Here is a 14544-nt window from a genome sequence, read left to right as displayed (position 1 = left end):
GAGTAAACTTGTTGTTTATCTTTCAAGATTAGGCATCTATGCAATCTAGGAGTTAAGGGTATTTTATGTCATATTTTTAATTTTTTATACTTTTGAATGCTTTGTAGGCATCACGGGCCAAAGGACTGACGTGTGTTTAATAAAAGTGACCTCTCTCAATATTATGTTTTTAATATATTTCACAGTATTTTACTTCCTTTGATCAAATATTATTTATCATGTGCGAAAATATATTTAAGGTTTGCTACTTCATTTCAAGAGCACATTGTTCTTCAACTATGCCACAGCGGCCCTGAACCTTCAGACAATCCGATGGAAACTAACGGGGAGCAGCAAGGCAAAGAGAAAGAAACATTAAGTACTGTAAATAGACTGGTGCTAAACTTCTTCAGATTGTCTACCCTGAGTATGTGTAGGAGAGCAGGAGTAAATATGGCAATCCACAACAAACACATTTCCAACGCTACTCCTGGGATTGCTGAGAGTCTAATCAAGATAAGACGTCTGCGTAAAGTGTAGGCGTATGTTTATCGCTTTCCTCTCACTATAGACTTAGGCGCGTATTTATGAAGGTTTAGCATCACCCTTGTGCCTCGCACAGGGCGCAAGGCGGATGCAAAAAGTAAGTCAGATTTATCAAGTCACCTTGCCTGGCCCTGCATGGCTTGATAAATCCAGAGTAATGTGAACATCATTGTGTTGCATTACTCTGCCATTAAAAAGTGATCAGTGGGTGGAGCATGGGTGTTCCCATGCGTCCATCAATGGATTTTTGCATATCCAAAGATTCTCCAAAAATTGCTGTTCCACCTGGGAATCTGGCAAAGTTCTGCGCTTCCCCAGGGTTGGCGTAACAAGGAGAAATATCTTTATTCTGCAGTGCACATAGAGAGAGGAAAATGCCTCAGAGTTGCCCCTTCCTATTAAAAAAAACAATGTCATCTGCACTGCACCTACCCTTGCCCCACAGCCCAAGGGTGCCTGCATTGGGGCTAGGCAGCCAAAAGGGTAAACGCACGAGGAAATGACAGGAGTATGCCGTATCATGTCAAATGTGGCGCATTCCTGCTCTTTCCCTCTCATGCAGCACAGCAAGGTAGCTTGCTGCGTTGTGTGAACGCTTCATAAATATGCCCCTTAGCTCATGATTCCATGCCGGTGGATGGTCCTGATCATTGCACTTTATATAAATACACATCTTTGCAGCTTTGTAAAACCTCCCAATTCCTCACGTACATTGTTGTATAGACATTGCGATATGTTATACAAAAATACGAACTTTGTTCAAATATAGCCTCCTCACCTGGTTGTCTTCAGCCCATAATATGCGTGTTGTGTTGATCTGAACTTCTTCACCTTGTTGGGAGTCGTAGCTGCCCACTTTTACCAACCGGATGTCGTCATCACCCAGTATCTGAACGTTGAGGATGTCATAAGCGCTAAGGGCATCGCCATTCACATCAAAATATAGGTTGGCACCAATATTCAGCGTCACATTGACTTTTCTCACATAGTGGAGAACCTAAGAGAATGGAGCATACAGATGGTCTTTTACACACTTGCATTGGAGGAGAGGTATCGATTCAGGATCATTTACAACTGATTATATTGATATTCTGGTTGTCAATGGGGAGCTGTGGGTTGTTATTGATAATACCTTGTTTTAATATGTTCTGCACAGGCTTGATATTTTATTATCTTTACTTTGGCATTTAAAGGTCATGCAATATTCCAAAGAATGAATGCTGCTCTTTTTTTGCAGTCTGGCTACAGACATTTTCAAGCTGCCTGCCACATTCAATAATTTATATAAACTTAGAGTGGGCTTTGGGTCAGCGCCTTGCTCAGGACTGAATCGCTTTCCTGTGAATCGGACTGAGCTGCGGATGGATATCCTCCCTCTTCTAGAGTAGATCATTTCTGTGTTTGCATTGTTTCTGAGTGGGTGAGTTGTATACTTCCACTGTTACCATGAGGGAACTATCATTTCACATGCAGGGCCATTCCTCAATCTACTTCACCAGGTTTAAGAAATTATACTGGAAAGCTCACACCCTTTAGGCTCATCATCTACCTGGCCAACAGACAGTACCAGAGGGCAAAGACAGCATGCATGCAGCAGCAATTTCTCTTTCAAATGTAACCTAAATGTGCTAGCCCATTAGGTCAAGTCATGTGAGTTGGCCATGGGCCCTAATGGAAGCTGGTAACTTGGCCTCCCTGGCCCCTTGTTTGGGTTGGAAAAGCAGTGGTCTTTGGAGTGAAGTTGGCCCCTCAGTCCTCTGAGCCCCAGTGCCACCTTACCTGCTGCACCACAGATATCTATGCCCTTGGGCTTGCCAGACTAACCCTGTTGTACACTCTCTCATAGTGGAACTGACTGCACCAGGTTCTGTTTTAAGTATTCGCCTCACTCTGCCTCACCCTAGTGCCTACCTCTTGCTCTTTCCGTGCCCTTAAGCAGCAATTACAATAATGATGTGATGATATGGCAATATTGTAATCCTTGTAGGAAAGTGGTTAAGAAAGGATGTGAGCCCTTCACAAGTAATATGTCTGCAAACTTCCATTTATAGGGATCCAGGTGGCAAATATACTAAATGTTCAAGTACCAAGGACAGCACGCAAAGCTTCTGCACTGCGTTGTGTGATAGGGAGAGAGCAGAAATACTTTGGGTCTTCTTTACAAAGAATTGGCATATGGCAGTGCCACAAGTCAATATGCTGCGCTCCCCTACTCCAATTCAAAAGGACAGGGATGCACCCAATTTATAAGATACTGTGCAATCCTATCCTTTCAGCCAGCACATGTGCACAATTTGCAGTTGAGCCCCAAAGCAGGCACCCTTGTACCATGGCTTACAGGTGTCTAAGTTGTTGATATCATTGTTTTCCTGCAGAAAGGGGCACAAGAGGTGTTTTACTCATTCTGTGTGTGCTGCAGAAGGTAGCACATGTGGAAAGTGGAGAAATGTAAACAGTTCTCCTCATTTGCCTGCTCTGGAAGTTTTTGGTGCTGGCTCATGTTTAGGTGATGTTGTAAATTTGTGGCAGCCTCAGAATCCATGCGTGTTGAGCAGGAACACCCACCGCAACGCCCATGGAGTGCCTCCTTTAGATACAGTAAGGCAAGGCAGCATTTCGCACTGCCTTCCCCTAATCCATATCTAGGAGACCATGCATAGCTAAGCATGGTGGCATTGCGTTGCCTCATGCATATGATTTAGAGGCCTGAACACCCGGACCATCATAAAAAAAAGTGATGCAACATTGGCACAGGATGCTTGTAAATGAGGACCTTTATATTTAGAGAGATATAGAGCATGTCTGCTCTCTCCTTGAACTGGCGTACTGCGTGCACCTAGGGCCAACAGTCACACTTGCACCGTAGTGCGAGGGTGCCTGTCTTACAAGCAAGACTATTTTGTGACAGAGGTACCCCTTCCTGTCCAAAAACAATCTTTAGAGACATTTTCCTATTTCTGTGTGTGCGGCAGAATACATAACACACGTAAAGAGAAAATAACAAGGAGAAATAAATATAGTTCTCCTTCTTTCACTGATGATGGAAGGCGTAGCATTTTAAAGCATTCCCAGTTCTACTTGCTTAAGTAAAACTGAGAATGCTCTGAAATCCATGGAGGGATGTGTGAGAATGACCAAGCTCCACCTATCGAATGCCTACCAGCTTGAAACGTTACATAACACAGAGCAAGCAGCTATGTTGTGTTGCATGTCTTTAAAAAGCCACTCAAGGTGGTGCAAATTGCCACTTGTTTGGCATTGTAAATATTATGAAAGCCTTTTTGTTGTCAACAACAGCACAAACGTAGAATAAATCTGTGCCTAAGTGCCCTATTGTGACTCCTGAATCTCCCCGGGTAGCAAAGGAATGCATTCCAAGGCCAACTTAGGGAAGGCGGTGTGTGCTAATACCCCAAATTGCTTGCATGCAACAGAGAACACTCCATAAATCTTTGTCCAGTCAGTGTTTTCTTTTATAACAAAGGAATAGTATATTATTATACACACAATACAGAATACTACATATTAATTTACAAATATGTAAAATAAAATGCATTTGAAAATACCTATGATGAAATGCACAAAATATGTTACATGCATATCAAGCCCTGACCTTTTGGTCACATACCCCACCACCTATTCCAGACACAATATAATGAGGCGTCATTATCTAAAAGGCAGGTCTATGAGCAATGTCAGGTCACATCCCACTTCCAGCATAAGTGAACAGTGCAGTGGCTGACTACACTCACTAAAAATCCCCGCCTTTGCATGCCTATGACATCAATGAGCAGTGACCACTCTGAAGACAGGAACCTCCTGAAGTTCCATTCTGTGTAGCAAATCTGTCATCAGCACTCCTTGGATGCTAAAGCAATTGTTTGTAGACAATTATATGTATTCATGGCCCACAAAGATTGAAGCACATTCTCCTAGGGCTTCATTTATTGTATTTTGGTGTAGGACAGCAAGGCACCTTGCTGTGCAGCTCTATGCCACAGTTAAAGGGCAGCAATACAGGGCATTTCTGTTCTTTCTACTTGTGCTGGCTCCATTATGACCACATAGCACCAATGTAGGCATCATTGCACCAGGGTGCAAGTGTACCTCCATTGTAGGCAAGTTTATGTGGCCTGAAGAATGCAGGACACATGGAAAAAGGAAAGAATAAGGAGATATCAAGATATTTCTTCTTGCTATGCCTCACCTCATGTGGCGGATGGATTTGGCGATTCCCCAGACTCCTCAGGTTACATCAATTTGTAACTATCAATCAATCAATCAATCAACCAAGGCATTTATAGAGCGCCCTACTCACCCGGAGGGTCTCAAGGCGCATGGGGGGGGGGGAGGGGGTGCCGATACTGCTCGAACAGCCAGGTCTTGAGCTTCTTCCTGAAGGAGAGGTGGTCTTGGGTCAGGCGAAGGTCGGTCGGGAGGGTGTTCCAGGTCTTGGCGGCCAGGTAGGAGAAGGACCTTCCTCCTGTTGTCGCTCTTCGGATGCGAGGGACGGCGGCGAGGGCGTGGTTGGTCGATCGGAGCTGGCGTTTGGGAGCGTAGAAGTTGAGGCGGTTGTTGAGGTAGCTCGGGCCTTGGCCGTGTAGGGCTTTGTGTGCGTGGGTGAGGAGACGGAAGGTGATTCTCTTGTTGACGGGGCGCCAGTGCAGGTCTCTCAGATGTCCGGAGATGTGGCTGCGTCGGGGGATGTCGAGGATGAGTCTGGCTGAGGCATTCTGGATCCGCTGGAGTCTCTTCTGGAGCTTGGCGGTGGTTCCGGCGTAGAGGGCGTTGCCGTAGTCCAGTCGGCTGGTGACGAGGGCCTGGGTGACCGTCTTCCTGGTCTCGGTGGGGATCCACCGGAAGATCTTCCGTAGCATGCGCAGGATGTTGAAACAGGACGCGGAGACGGTGTTGACTTGTCTGGTCATGGAGAGGGAGGAGTCCAGAATGAAGCCCAGGTTGCGTGCGTGGTCTGTCGGTTTGGGTGCGGTGCCCAGGCGGGGGGCCACCAGGAGTCGTCCCAGGCGGAGGGCGAGGAGCCCAGGATGAGGACTTCCGTCTTGTCTGAGTTCAGCTTCAGGCGGCTGGTCGTCATCCACTCGGCTACATCTTTCATCCCTTCGTGGAGGTTGGTTCTGGCGGCGGCGGGGTCATTGGTCAGGGAGAGGATCAGCTGGGTGTCGTCGGCGTAGGAGATGATGTTGAGGTTGTGTTGGCGTGCGATGGCCGCAAGGGGGCTCATGTAGACGTTGAAGAGGGTGGGGCTGAGTGAGGAGCCCTGAGGAACGCCGCAGATGACTTCCGTGGCTGCAGATCTGAACGGTGGTAGGCGTACTCTCTGTGTCCTTCCAGCGAGGAAGGAGATGATCCACTCCAGGGCCTTTTCCTGGATTCCGATGTTGCTGAGGCGCTGCACTAGGGTGCGGTGGTCTACAGTGTCGAATGCCGCGGAGAGGTCTAGGAGGATGAGGGCCGCTGTTTCACCGTTGTCCAGCAGGGCTCGGATGTCATCGGTGGCAGCGATGAGGGCGGTCTCGGTGCTGTGGTTGGCTCGGAAGCCAGACTGTGAGGGGTCGAGGGATCCATTCGTCTCGAGGAAGGCGGCCAGCTGCTTGTTGACGGTCTTCTCGATGACTTTGGCTGGAAACGGGAGGAGCGAGATGGGGCGGTAATTCTTGAGTTCGGTGGGGTCCGCTGTTGGTTTCTTTAGTAGAGCGCTTCCAGCTCTCAGGGAAGGTGGCGGTGTCGAAGGAGGTGTTGATGATGTCCCGCAGGTGGGGTGCGATGACAGCGTCGGCCTTGTTGAAGATGTGGTGAGGGCAGGGGTCGGTCGGAGATCCGGAGTGGATAGAGTTCATCGTGCAGATGGTGTCTTCTGTGTTGATCTGGGTCCAGGCGCTGAGGGTGATGGTAGGGGGCGTTGGTGCGGTCGTGGGGAGCGCTGTTTGTGGGCTGAAGCTGTTGTGTATGTCAGCGATCTTGTTGTGGAAGTAGGAGGCGAGGGAGTTGCAGAGGTCTTGCGACGGGGTGATGTCGTTGATTCCGGCGTTGGGGTTGGAGAGCTCTTTCACGATGTTGAATAGTTCCTTGCAGTTGTGTGCGTTGTTGTCCAGCCGGTCCTTGAATGCTGTTTTCTTGGTGGCGCGGATCAGTTGATGGTGCATCCGGGTGGCGAGCTTGAGGGTGGTCATGTTGTCCGGTGTTGGCTCCCTTCTCCAGGCTTTCTCAAGGGCTCGGCAGTTCTTCTTGGAGCTCTTGAGTTCGTCGGTGAACCATGGGGCCTTCTTGCTGCCGGGTCGGCTAGGTGGGGTCCTCAGTGGGGGGAGGTCGTCTGCGCAGTTGCTGATCCACTTCGTGAGGTTGTCGGCGGCCTGGCTGGGGTTCGCTGAGCTGGTGAGAGGGTGCTGGCTCAGGGAAGCGGCGAGCTGGTCTGCTGTGATCTTGTTCCACTTTCTTCGAGCAACCTGTTGCTGGTGGTGGTGGATCGTGGATCTTCTGAAGGTGAAGTGGACGCAGCTGTGGTCCGTCCAGTGGAGTCTGGTGGCGTGGCTGAAGACGATGTCCTTGCTGGATGAGAAGACAGCGTCGAGAGAGTGTCCGGCAACGTGGGTGGGGGTGGTCACCAGCTGCTTGAGTCCGAGGATGGCGAGGTTGTCAAGCAGGGTGGTGGTGTTGCGGTCATTGTGGTTCTCCAGGTGGAAGTTGATGTCCCCCAGGAGGATGAAGTCAGCGGAGGGGAGGGCGTGTGGGCTGATGAAGTCGGCGATGTCTTCGTTGAATTGTGTGCGTGGTCCCGGGGGTCGGTAGATGAGGGTGCCTCTGCGGGTGGTTTTGGGGTCCGTGTGGATCTGGAAGTGCAGGTGTTCGGCGGTTGTCAGGGTGTCATCGGTGTTGGTCGCGATGCGGATGGTGTCTCTGTCGATGATTGCGATGCCTCCTCCAGTCTGGTTGCCGCAGTCTCTTTGGGTGATCTTGTAGCCCTCTGGGATGGCGATGGCGATGTCGGGGGCTGAGGAGTCGTTCATCTAGGTTTCTGTGAGGAAGGCGACGTCAGGAGCTGTGGTGTCGAGGAGGTTCCAGAGTTCGATGGCGTGTCTGTGGACGGAGCGGGTGTTGAGTAGGATGCACTTGAGGTGGTTGCTGCTGGTGTTCGGCTTGGCGGGTGCTGGTGCGGGGCAGGTCCGGATGCAGGTGAACTTGCAGGCGTGGCAGCTGAAGGGTCCGTGGGTTCGTCTCGGGGTGGCTCGGTAGCATCCCGGGATTCGGCCGATGTTGAGTGCGTTGAGGGTGGCGGCGTCGTACGTCCGGCGGGTGGGCTGGGGTCTGCGGGGGCCAGAGGTCCTGGCACTGGGCGCGGTCCAGGCGCGGACGGGCTTACCTTTGGCGTGCCTTCGGCATTCAATCGGCGCTCCCGCTGCGCGCGTCCGCTGCGCTGTCGCTCTGGGGACGTCATAAAAAGGGAGCCGGTCGGGAGGGTCTGCGGGGGGCGGGAGCGGGAGCCAATCGGCTGGCGGGGGGTGGGGCTAGGGCGGCGGGAAAATCTGGCACGGCCTCGGCAGCCCTCGGGTGGCTGGGGTGGCGGGAGGCTGGTGTGCTCGACGGTTCTCGGAGGCTGGGGCTGAGCAGGAAGGCACAGGAGCGTGGGGGTGACCAGGCCAGGAGGCGCAGTGGTCACTCCCTGGCTCTGGTCGGGCTCCCCTTAATAAGGGAGCCGGTCGGGAGGGTCTGCGGGGGGGCGGGAGCGGGAGCCAATCGGCTGGCGGGGGGGCGGGGCTAGGGCGGCGGGAAAATCTGGCACGGCCTCGGCGGCCCTCGGGTGGCTGGGGTGGCGGGAGGCTGGTGTGCTCGACGGTCCTCGGAGGCTGGGGCTGAGCAGGAAGGCACAGGAGCGTGGGGGTGACCAGGCCAGGAGGCGCAGTGGTCACTCCCTGGCTCTGGTCGGGCTCCCCTTAATAAGGGAGCCGGTCGGGAGGGTCTGCGGGGGGGCGGGAGCGGGAGCCAATCGGCTGGCGGGGGGGCGGGGCTAGGGCGGCGGGAAAATCTGGCGCGGCCTCGGCGGCCCCTTAGGTGGCTGGGGTGGCGGGAGGCTGGTGTGCTCGACGGTCCTCGGAGGCTGGGGCTGAGCAGGAAGGCACAGGAGCGTGGGGGTGACCAGGCCAGGAGGCGCAGTGGTCACTCCCTGGCTCTGGTTGGGCTCCCCTTAATAAGGGAGCCGGTCGGGAGGGTCTGCGGGGGGGGGCGGGAGCCAATCAGCTGGCGGGGGGGGCGGGGCTAGGGCGGCGGGAAAATCTGGCGCGGCCTCGGCGGCCCTCGGGTGGCTGGGGTGGCGGAAGGCTGGTGTGCTCGACGGTCCTCGGAGGCTGGGGCTGGCAGGAAGGCACAGGAGCGTGGGGGTGACCAGGCCAGGAGGCGCAGTGGTAACTATTGGACAGCATCTAATTCCATGGGTTTTGCATGGGAAAATCTAACACCAATAGAACGCCTCCGGGGCTCAAAGTGAGGCAAAGCAGCGATTTGCACTACGTCACCTTACTCATGTTCATGAGTCTACTCAAAGCCAAGGAAGATGGCTTCATAAATCTTTATGAGAGACCTGCGTCACACATGTACCACTTGTACCTGGTACACAAGTAATGAAAGGCTCTCATAAATAAGCCTAATATTATTTTTGCCCCCACACTGACTCTCTCTGACTTATAGAAAAGGCATCTTCAGACTCTAAAAAATGTAAAAATGTAAATCCAGTACTTGTATAGCGCACGAATCACCCCTGAAGGGGTATCTTGGCGCTGGGGGCCGTTGGGAAGATTAAGCGAGCTATTGCCCAGAGCTGCATTGTGCTGGGCAGACCCTGCTCCGGAGACGGAGACTCTACATGGGCTATATCCCTCTGTATTGTCACACATTTTATATTGAAGAAGGCACACTTGTTCACATGTTTCACCCAATCTCCGTGCCACTGGATGCAAGCTTCCTGGGGCAGAATGTGAACTGCATGATGCCAGGAAAAATTGTAACAATGTTAAGGGAAACTCTTGGCAGTCTCCAGTGACTCTTAACCTTGAGCTTTTGTTGTTTCTACATAACTAGACAAAAGAGTGTAATAGCTCTTCTCCTATTTTTTCTTTTGAACCCCAGAAGCCAAATGCCTTAAGAGCAGTTCCAGGGGTATCTAGAGGCAGGTTTTGGGTCTCAGATATAACCTCTGACAACCCCTGAGTTACTTCCATGCAGTACCACAAGTTTGGAGATCAGTGGTGCATGACCACTGGATGATATCTGGGGTACAATTGTAAAAAGAATAATTATATTTTAGAAGTCAGTAAAATGATTTTTGGAAGAAAAATTGATAAGCATTCGGAAATCAAGAGATTCACTTAACACTTTGAGAAATGTTCTTTAATCCTGGGCAATCCTTTTTATTATCAGGAAAAGCCTACATCCAGCCCAAGGTTACATGATGACAATAATTCTCCAAACATCAACTCTGCATTTCGGGTGTTCTTACGGAGAGCTATTATGAAGCTCAGTTTCTGACAATTTCTCAGGCTAAAAAATTATTTGTTGGTTTGGGAGGGTTGTGCATATTGGGCAGACATGGCTAGCAATATGCGTAGAAGCACAAGTGCACCATATGGTATCACAACCGAAAAAGAAGGCCTTACTCAAGTGCTTAACTTGTAAAAATGTAAGTGCCAGGGTCCTTTTCTGGAGGCCACCCCAAACAACACCAACCATTGCCCCTGTTAGCTGTGCAGTGACGGTATCAACACAACTACAATCCTAAAAGTGTGATAATTCAGCCTTCTCTATGCCATCCAAACCATTAATAATGGCATGGCAAGGGGTGGGCATGCGCCAAGTAATGAAGTCCAGAGAATCAATATTATGTTTCAAACCAAGTCTTTATTTCCAATCGGTTAATTCCCACGAAATAGGAGCTTTATACTCAGCCAACGCGTTTCCTTCTCACATGGAGAACTTCGTCAGGGCTCATTAAGGTGAGTATCCTCACAATAGTGTTTGGTGGCTACACTGAGTTGCGCTCCAAAGGAGTATAGTGGGCGCAGTATAGGGTGTACAAGAAGACTGGTCTGGCCTATTTAATTAGGTCTAAGATAACAGAAGATATTGCGAACGATGAGCAAGGTAAGTGTTCCAGGCAGAAACACTGAAAGCAGTCAAGATTTCCCAGGGCCAGTATCGGCCTGAAAGCAATTCTTAGAGTTGACGGAAACACGTCCGAGTTGGTGATAATAATTGCATGAGTTGCAGATAATGTTCTATTTTAATATATTTAGATTTATTACACCCTGTTATTGTGCTCATCTCAAAATTAAACATAGAGCTGCGGTATGTGGTGGACTTCTACTAGAGCCGGTGCTGATAATCGACTGCCAGTGCCGAGCACCCGAAACCACCTGTCAGAACCCGAGTTGACCTACCAATGATTGGTCTTCTAGTACTTGCACAGGAATAGAAGATGCTAGCTCCCAACTCCCTCTTCAAGTTCTCTCAGAGTCAGAATTAAATCATGTATCTAATTAAACCCAAAGGGGGAAAGGAGAAGTGGATAAAATAATAAAGAACAATAGAAGAGACTGGTTCTGGACCTTCGGATTTCCTATCTGGCTCTTCCGTCCGTCATTCAATGAACAACTTGCCGAAGAGACCTAAGGAAACTAACACAGAACAATTATCTTTGATAAACTGTGTGGAGAAGTGTGGCTCAGGGGTTAGGGGCGGCAGACCTGGAGCTTGAGTTCGGCCCTGGACCAGGGTTCAATTCCCCGCCTCGGCGGGTCTTGGGCTCAATAATTCCACGGACTCGTTAATTCTCGCTCCGGTGCCTTCTCGACTCACGGGTTCACACTCTGCGACTCTGGGCAATAGCTTGCTTAATCTCCACAACGGCCCCTCGTGGTGGGATGCCTGGCTTTCACCTTGCGGATACCCTGCCAGGGTTAACTCACAGGGGAATACCAGGACGGGTTCCCTAAGCAAGCGCGGAGATGCCCCAGGGTAAGTCGTGCGCTATATAAGTTTCATTCATTTCATAAACTCCCTACTCTACTCTATTCTACCTACCAGTTTGTTTAGTTTTATTTATCTTCTAGTTAATCCTTAAGAGTCTTTTCTTTCTATTTATTTCTAGAACTGACTTCTTATCTTTTTATTTTATTCTTGTTACACTAGAGATTTGAATTCTTTTTTCTTTTCTTTTCACAGCAGCTGTAGGGAAACAAGAATGTCTCTAGAGAATGTTCCTTATGAGGTAAGTCTCTTTACACATTTATAACTCCACAGCAATTTATCTTCTTTCTTTTCTTTCCACAGATATCGTTTTCAGTATTCACAATGTCTCAAAAGATCACCTTTCTTTTTGCAGGTAAGTTTCTTGCAACAAGTATCAGTCGACAGCTGTTAATTTCACAGACTTTCGCTCTTAAATAAACAATGGTAACTAGCTCTTGTTTTCTCTTCCTTGCTTTTCATTCAAGGTTCAGGAAACATCGAGGATTAACACGAGACATTTGAACTTCACCGCTACTTGTGACGACGAATCTCAACGACTCCGCTCCGCCACTCTCACTCCGGTAACTTCTATTCCAGACTTCCGGACTGTCCAATGAAGGTTTATTGAACAGGGGCACACTTTAACTCAAGAAATTCTCCTCAGAACTTGGAACTTAGAAACGCCCTACCTTCCTCGGTAGATACTCTAGTGAAGTGCGCAATCACTTGGGAGAGCGCGCGTCTCCTCAATTGTGCACCTGTGTTTCACTAAACACTAGACCGCTACTCCGCGATTCTGTGGCGGCCATCTTAGAGGTCCATTTCTGCCACAACTCGGACCAAACAGGGTTCTTCTGTGTTTTCATTCTTCTTTTGATTCGACAAGGAGTCATTAAGGAGCTAGCTGACCCCACTGTATGTACAAGGTGATTAGCGGTCCTGACAGTACCCCTCATCAAAGAAGGCTCTCCAACTCTTGGTTTGGTGGGAAATCGTTGATGAAAGAGTTTTGTCAATCTGGGTGCATGAACATCTGACTCCAATTCCCAAGATCAATCTTCTGGACCATAGCCCTTCCAGTCCACCAGATAATATAGCCTTCCCTTAACTATTTTGGAGTCTAAAATTTCCTTCACTTCAAATTCCATTCCAGTTTCCAGTTGAAAAGGTTTTGGAGGTAACTCTTTTCTCAGCCCTGCAGAAGCCTTATTCAACAGAGAAACATGGAACACAGGGTGAATTTTTAGTTTTACTGGTAACTTTAGTTCATATGTTACTGGGTTCACCTGTTCTTCAATTGGATAAGGACCAATAAAGCGGGGCTGAAATTTTCGATTACCCTTCAGTCTAAGATTCTTGGTATTCAACCACACTTCATTTCCAATCTCCAAGGGGGGAGGTTCCTTCCTTTTCTTGTCAGCATAGGTTTTATACCTTTCTTTGGCCTGTTCTAGGTTTCTCGAAGCAGTTTTTTTTAACCAAATTCAAGTGAGATACTAAATCCTTTACTGCTGGAACTGAAATCTCAGTTTGCTGAACCATGGAATTCAAATGTCTTCCATAATTCAAGTAAAACGGAGAATATCCTGTGGATACATTCTTTGCATTATTGTGAGCAAACTCGGCTGCCCATAAATAGTCTGGCCATTCCCTGTCATTTTTTAACAAAAATAACCTGAGGTACTGCTCTAGATCCTGGTTCACCCTATCAGTCTGACCATCAGTCTCGGGATGATAGCTAGTGGAGTATCGTGCCTCAATTCCCAAACCCTTTACAAAAGCCTTCCAAAAATGGGACAAAAATTGTGTGTTCCTCGATCAGAAATGATAACCTTGGGTATCCATGCAACTTTACTATTGTGTGCTGAAGTGGCTAGCTAGCTGTTTTTCTGTTGGAATCCCTTTTAAAGCTACAAAATGCGCCATTTTAGTGAATGCACCGACCACAACTAAAACTGTGTTTACTCCCTGGCACAATGGTAAGTCAGTTATTAAATCTAAGGTGATTGTATGCCAAGGGAAAGGAGGTGTAGGCATTGGCTGTAGTAAGCCTTTAGGAGCTTGACGTTCTGATTTTCCCTGAGCGCAAATCTCACAGGTCTTTACATATTGCTCGATGTCCTTATTCATTTGTGACCACCAATATTTTCTCTTTACTAAGTCTGCAAACTTGAGTTCTCCCTTATGCCCGGCTAAAAGATCATCATGACATTCATGTAAGGCTTGATCTCGCAAACTCTGTGTTGGCAGGTACAAGGCTCCTCCTCTATAAGACAAATCATTGAGAATTTCTCTTTCATCTTCTTGTTGGGCCCAATCTTGTAGTTTGTCCGAACTTAAGGCTTGGATGATCTGCTCCTTCATATTCACGGAACATACTGCACAAATTATTTTAGAATCTGGAATATTTGCTTGAGTTTTCAACAAATGCTTTTCCTCTCCAGTTCCCATTCGTGACAAGGCGTCCGCTTTTCCATTTTGGGCTCCAGGTCTGTATGTTATCACAAAATCATAGTCAGCAAAATACAACGACCAACGAAGTTGTCGAGGAGTCAGTGTTCAGGCCGACTTCAAGAACTTTAAATTAGGGTGATCTGTAAAGACTGTGACTATATGGTGAGCTCCCATTAGGTAATGCCTCCATTCCCTGAAGGCGTCTTTTATTGCCAACAGTTCTTTTTCCGTTATTGTATAGTTTATTTCTGCTGGTGTCAATTTTCTAGACCTGTAGGCCACTGGGTGCAGTTGACCTGTCTCCTTGTTTCTTTCCGACTGCCAGGTCTGAGGCACCTGTTTCAACATAAAAAGGTTCAGTTGGGTCCGCGTGAAGAAGAATGGGTGCTGAGGTAAATTCCCTTTTCAAATCCTTAAAAGCCTCCTCTGCCTCGTTTGTCCATTCAAAATGCACTCCTTTCTTCATAAGTCGAGTGAGTGGTAGTATTCTTCGGGAGAATTCACTGATGAATCTTCGATAGAAGTTCACAAAGCCTATAAACGCTTGTA

General features: G+C 48.7%; 1 protein-coding gene across 1 annotated transcript in view; it reads right to left on the bottom strand.

Annotated features, from left to right (window-relative positions):
* Positions 1–13905, bottom strand: part of LOC147693299 (vomeronasal type-2 receptor 26-like) — a 58962-nt gene extending 45057 nt beyond the window's left edge. Inside the window, exons 1-2 of the mRNA XM_086935909.1 lie at positions 13699–13905; positions 1304–1522 (exon numbers count right to left, since the gene is read on the bottom strand). Coding sequence (XP_086792035.1) covers positions 1304–1522; positions 13699–13905 — 426 coding nt within the window. The remainder of the gene's footprint in view (positions 1–1303; positions 1523–13698) is intronic.
* Between the last annotated feature and the right edge of the window lie 639 nt (positions 13906–14544).

This window comes from Lissotriton vulgaris, chromosome 8 (assembly GCF_964263255.1).
Source record: "Lissotriton vulgaris chromosome 8, aLisVul1.2, whole genome shotgun sequence".
NCBI classification, from domain to species: domain Eukaryota; kingdom Metazoa; phylum Chordata; class Amphibia; order Caudata; family Salamandridae; genus Lissotriton; species Lissotriton vulgaris.
The sequence above is the reverse complement of the archived record's forward strand: the minus strand, read 5'-3'. Positions and strand labels throughout refer to the sequence as shown.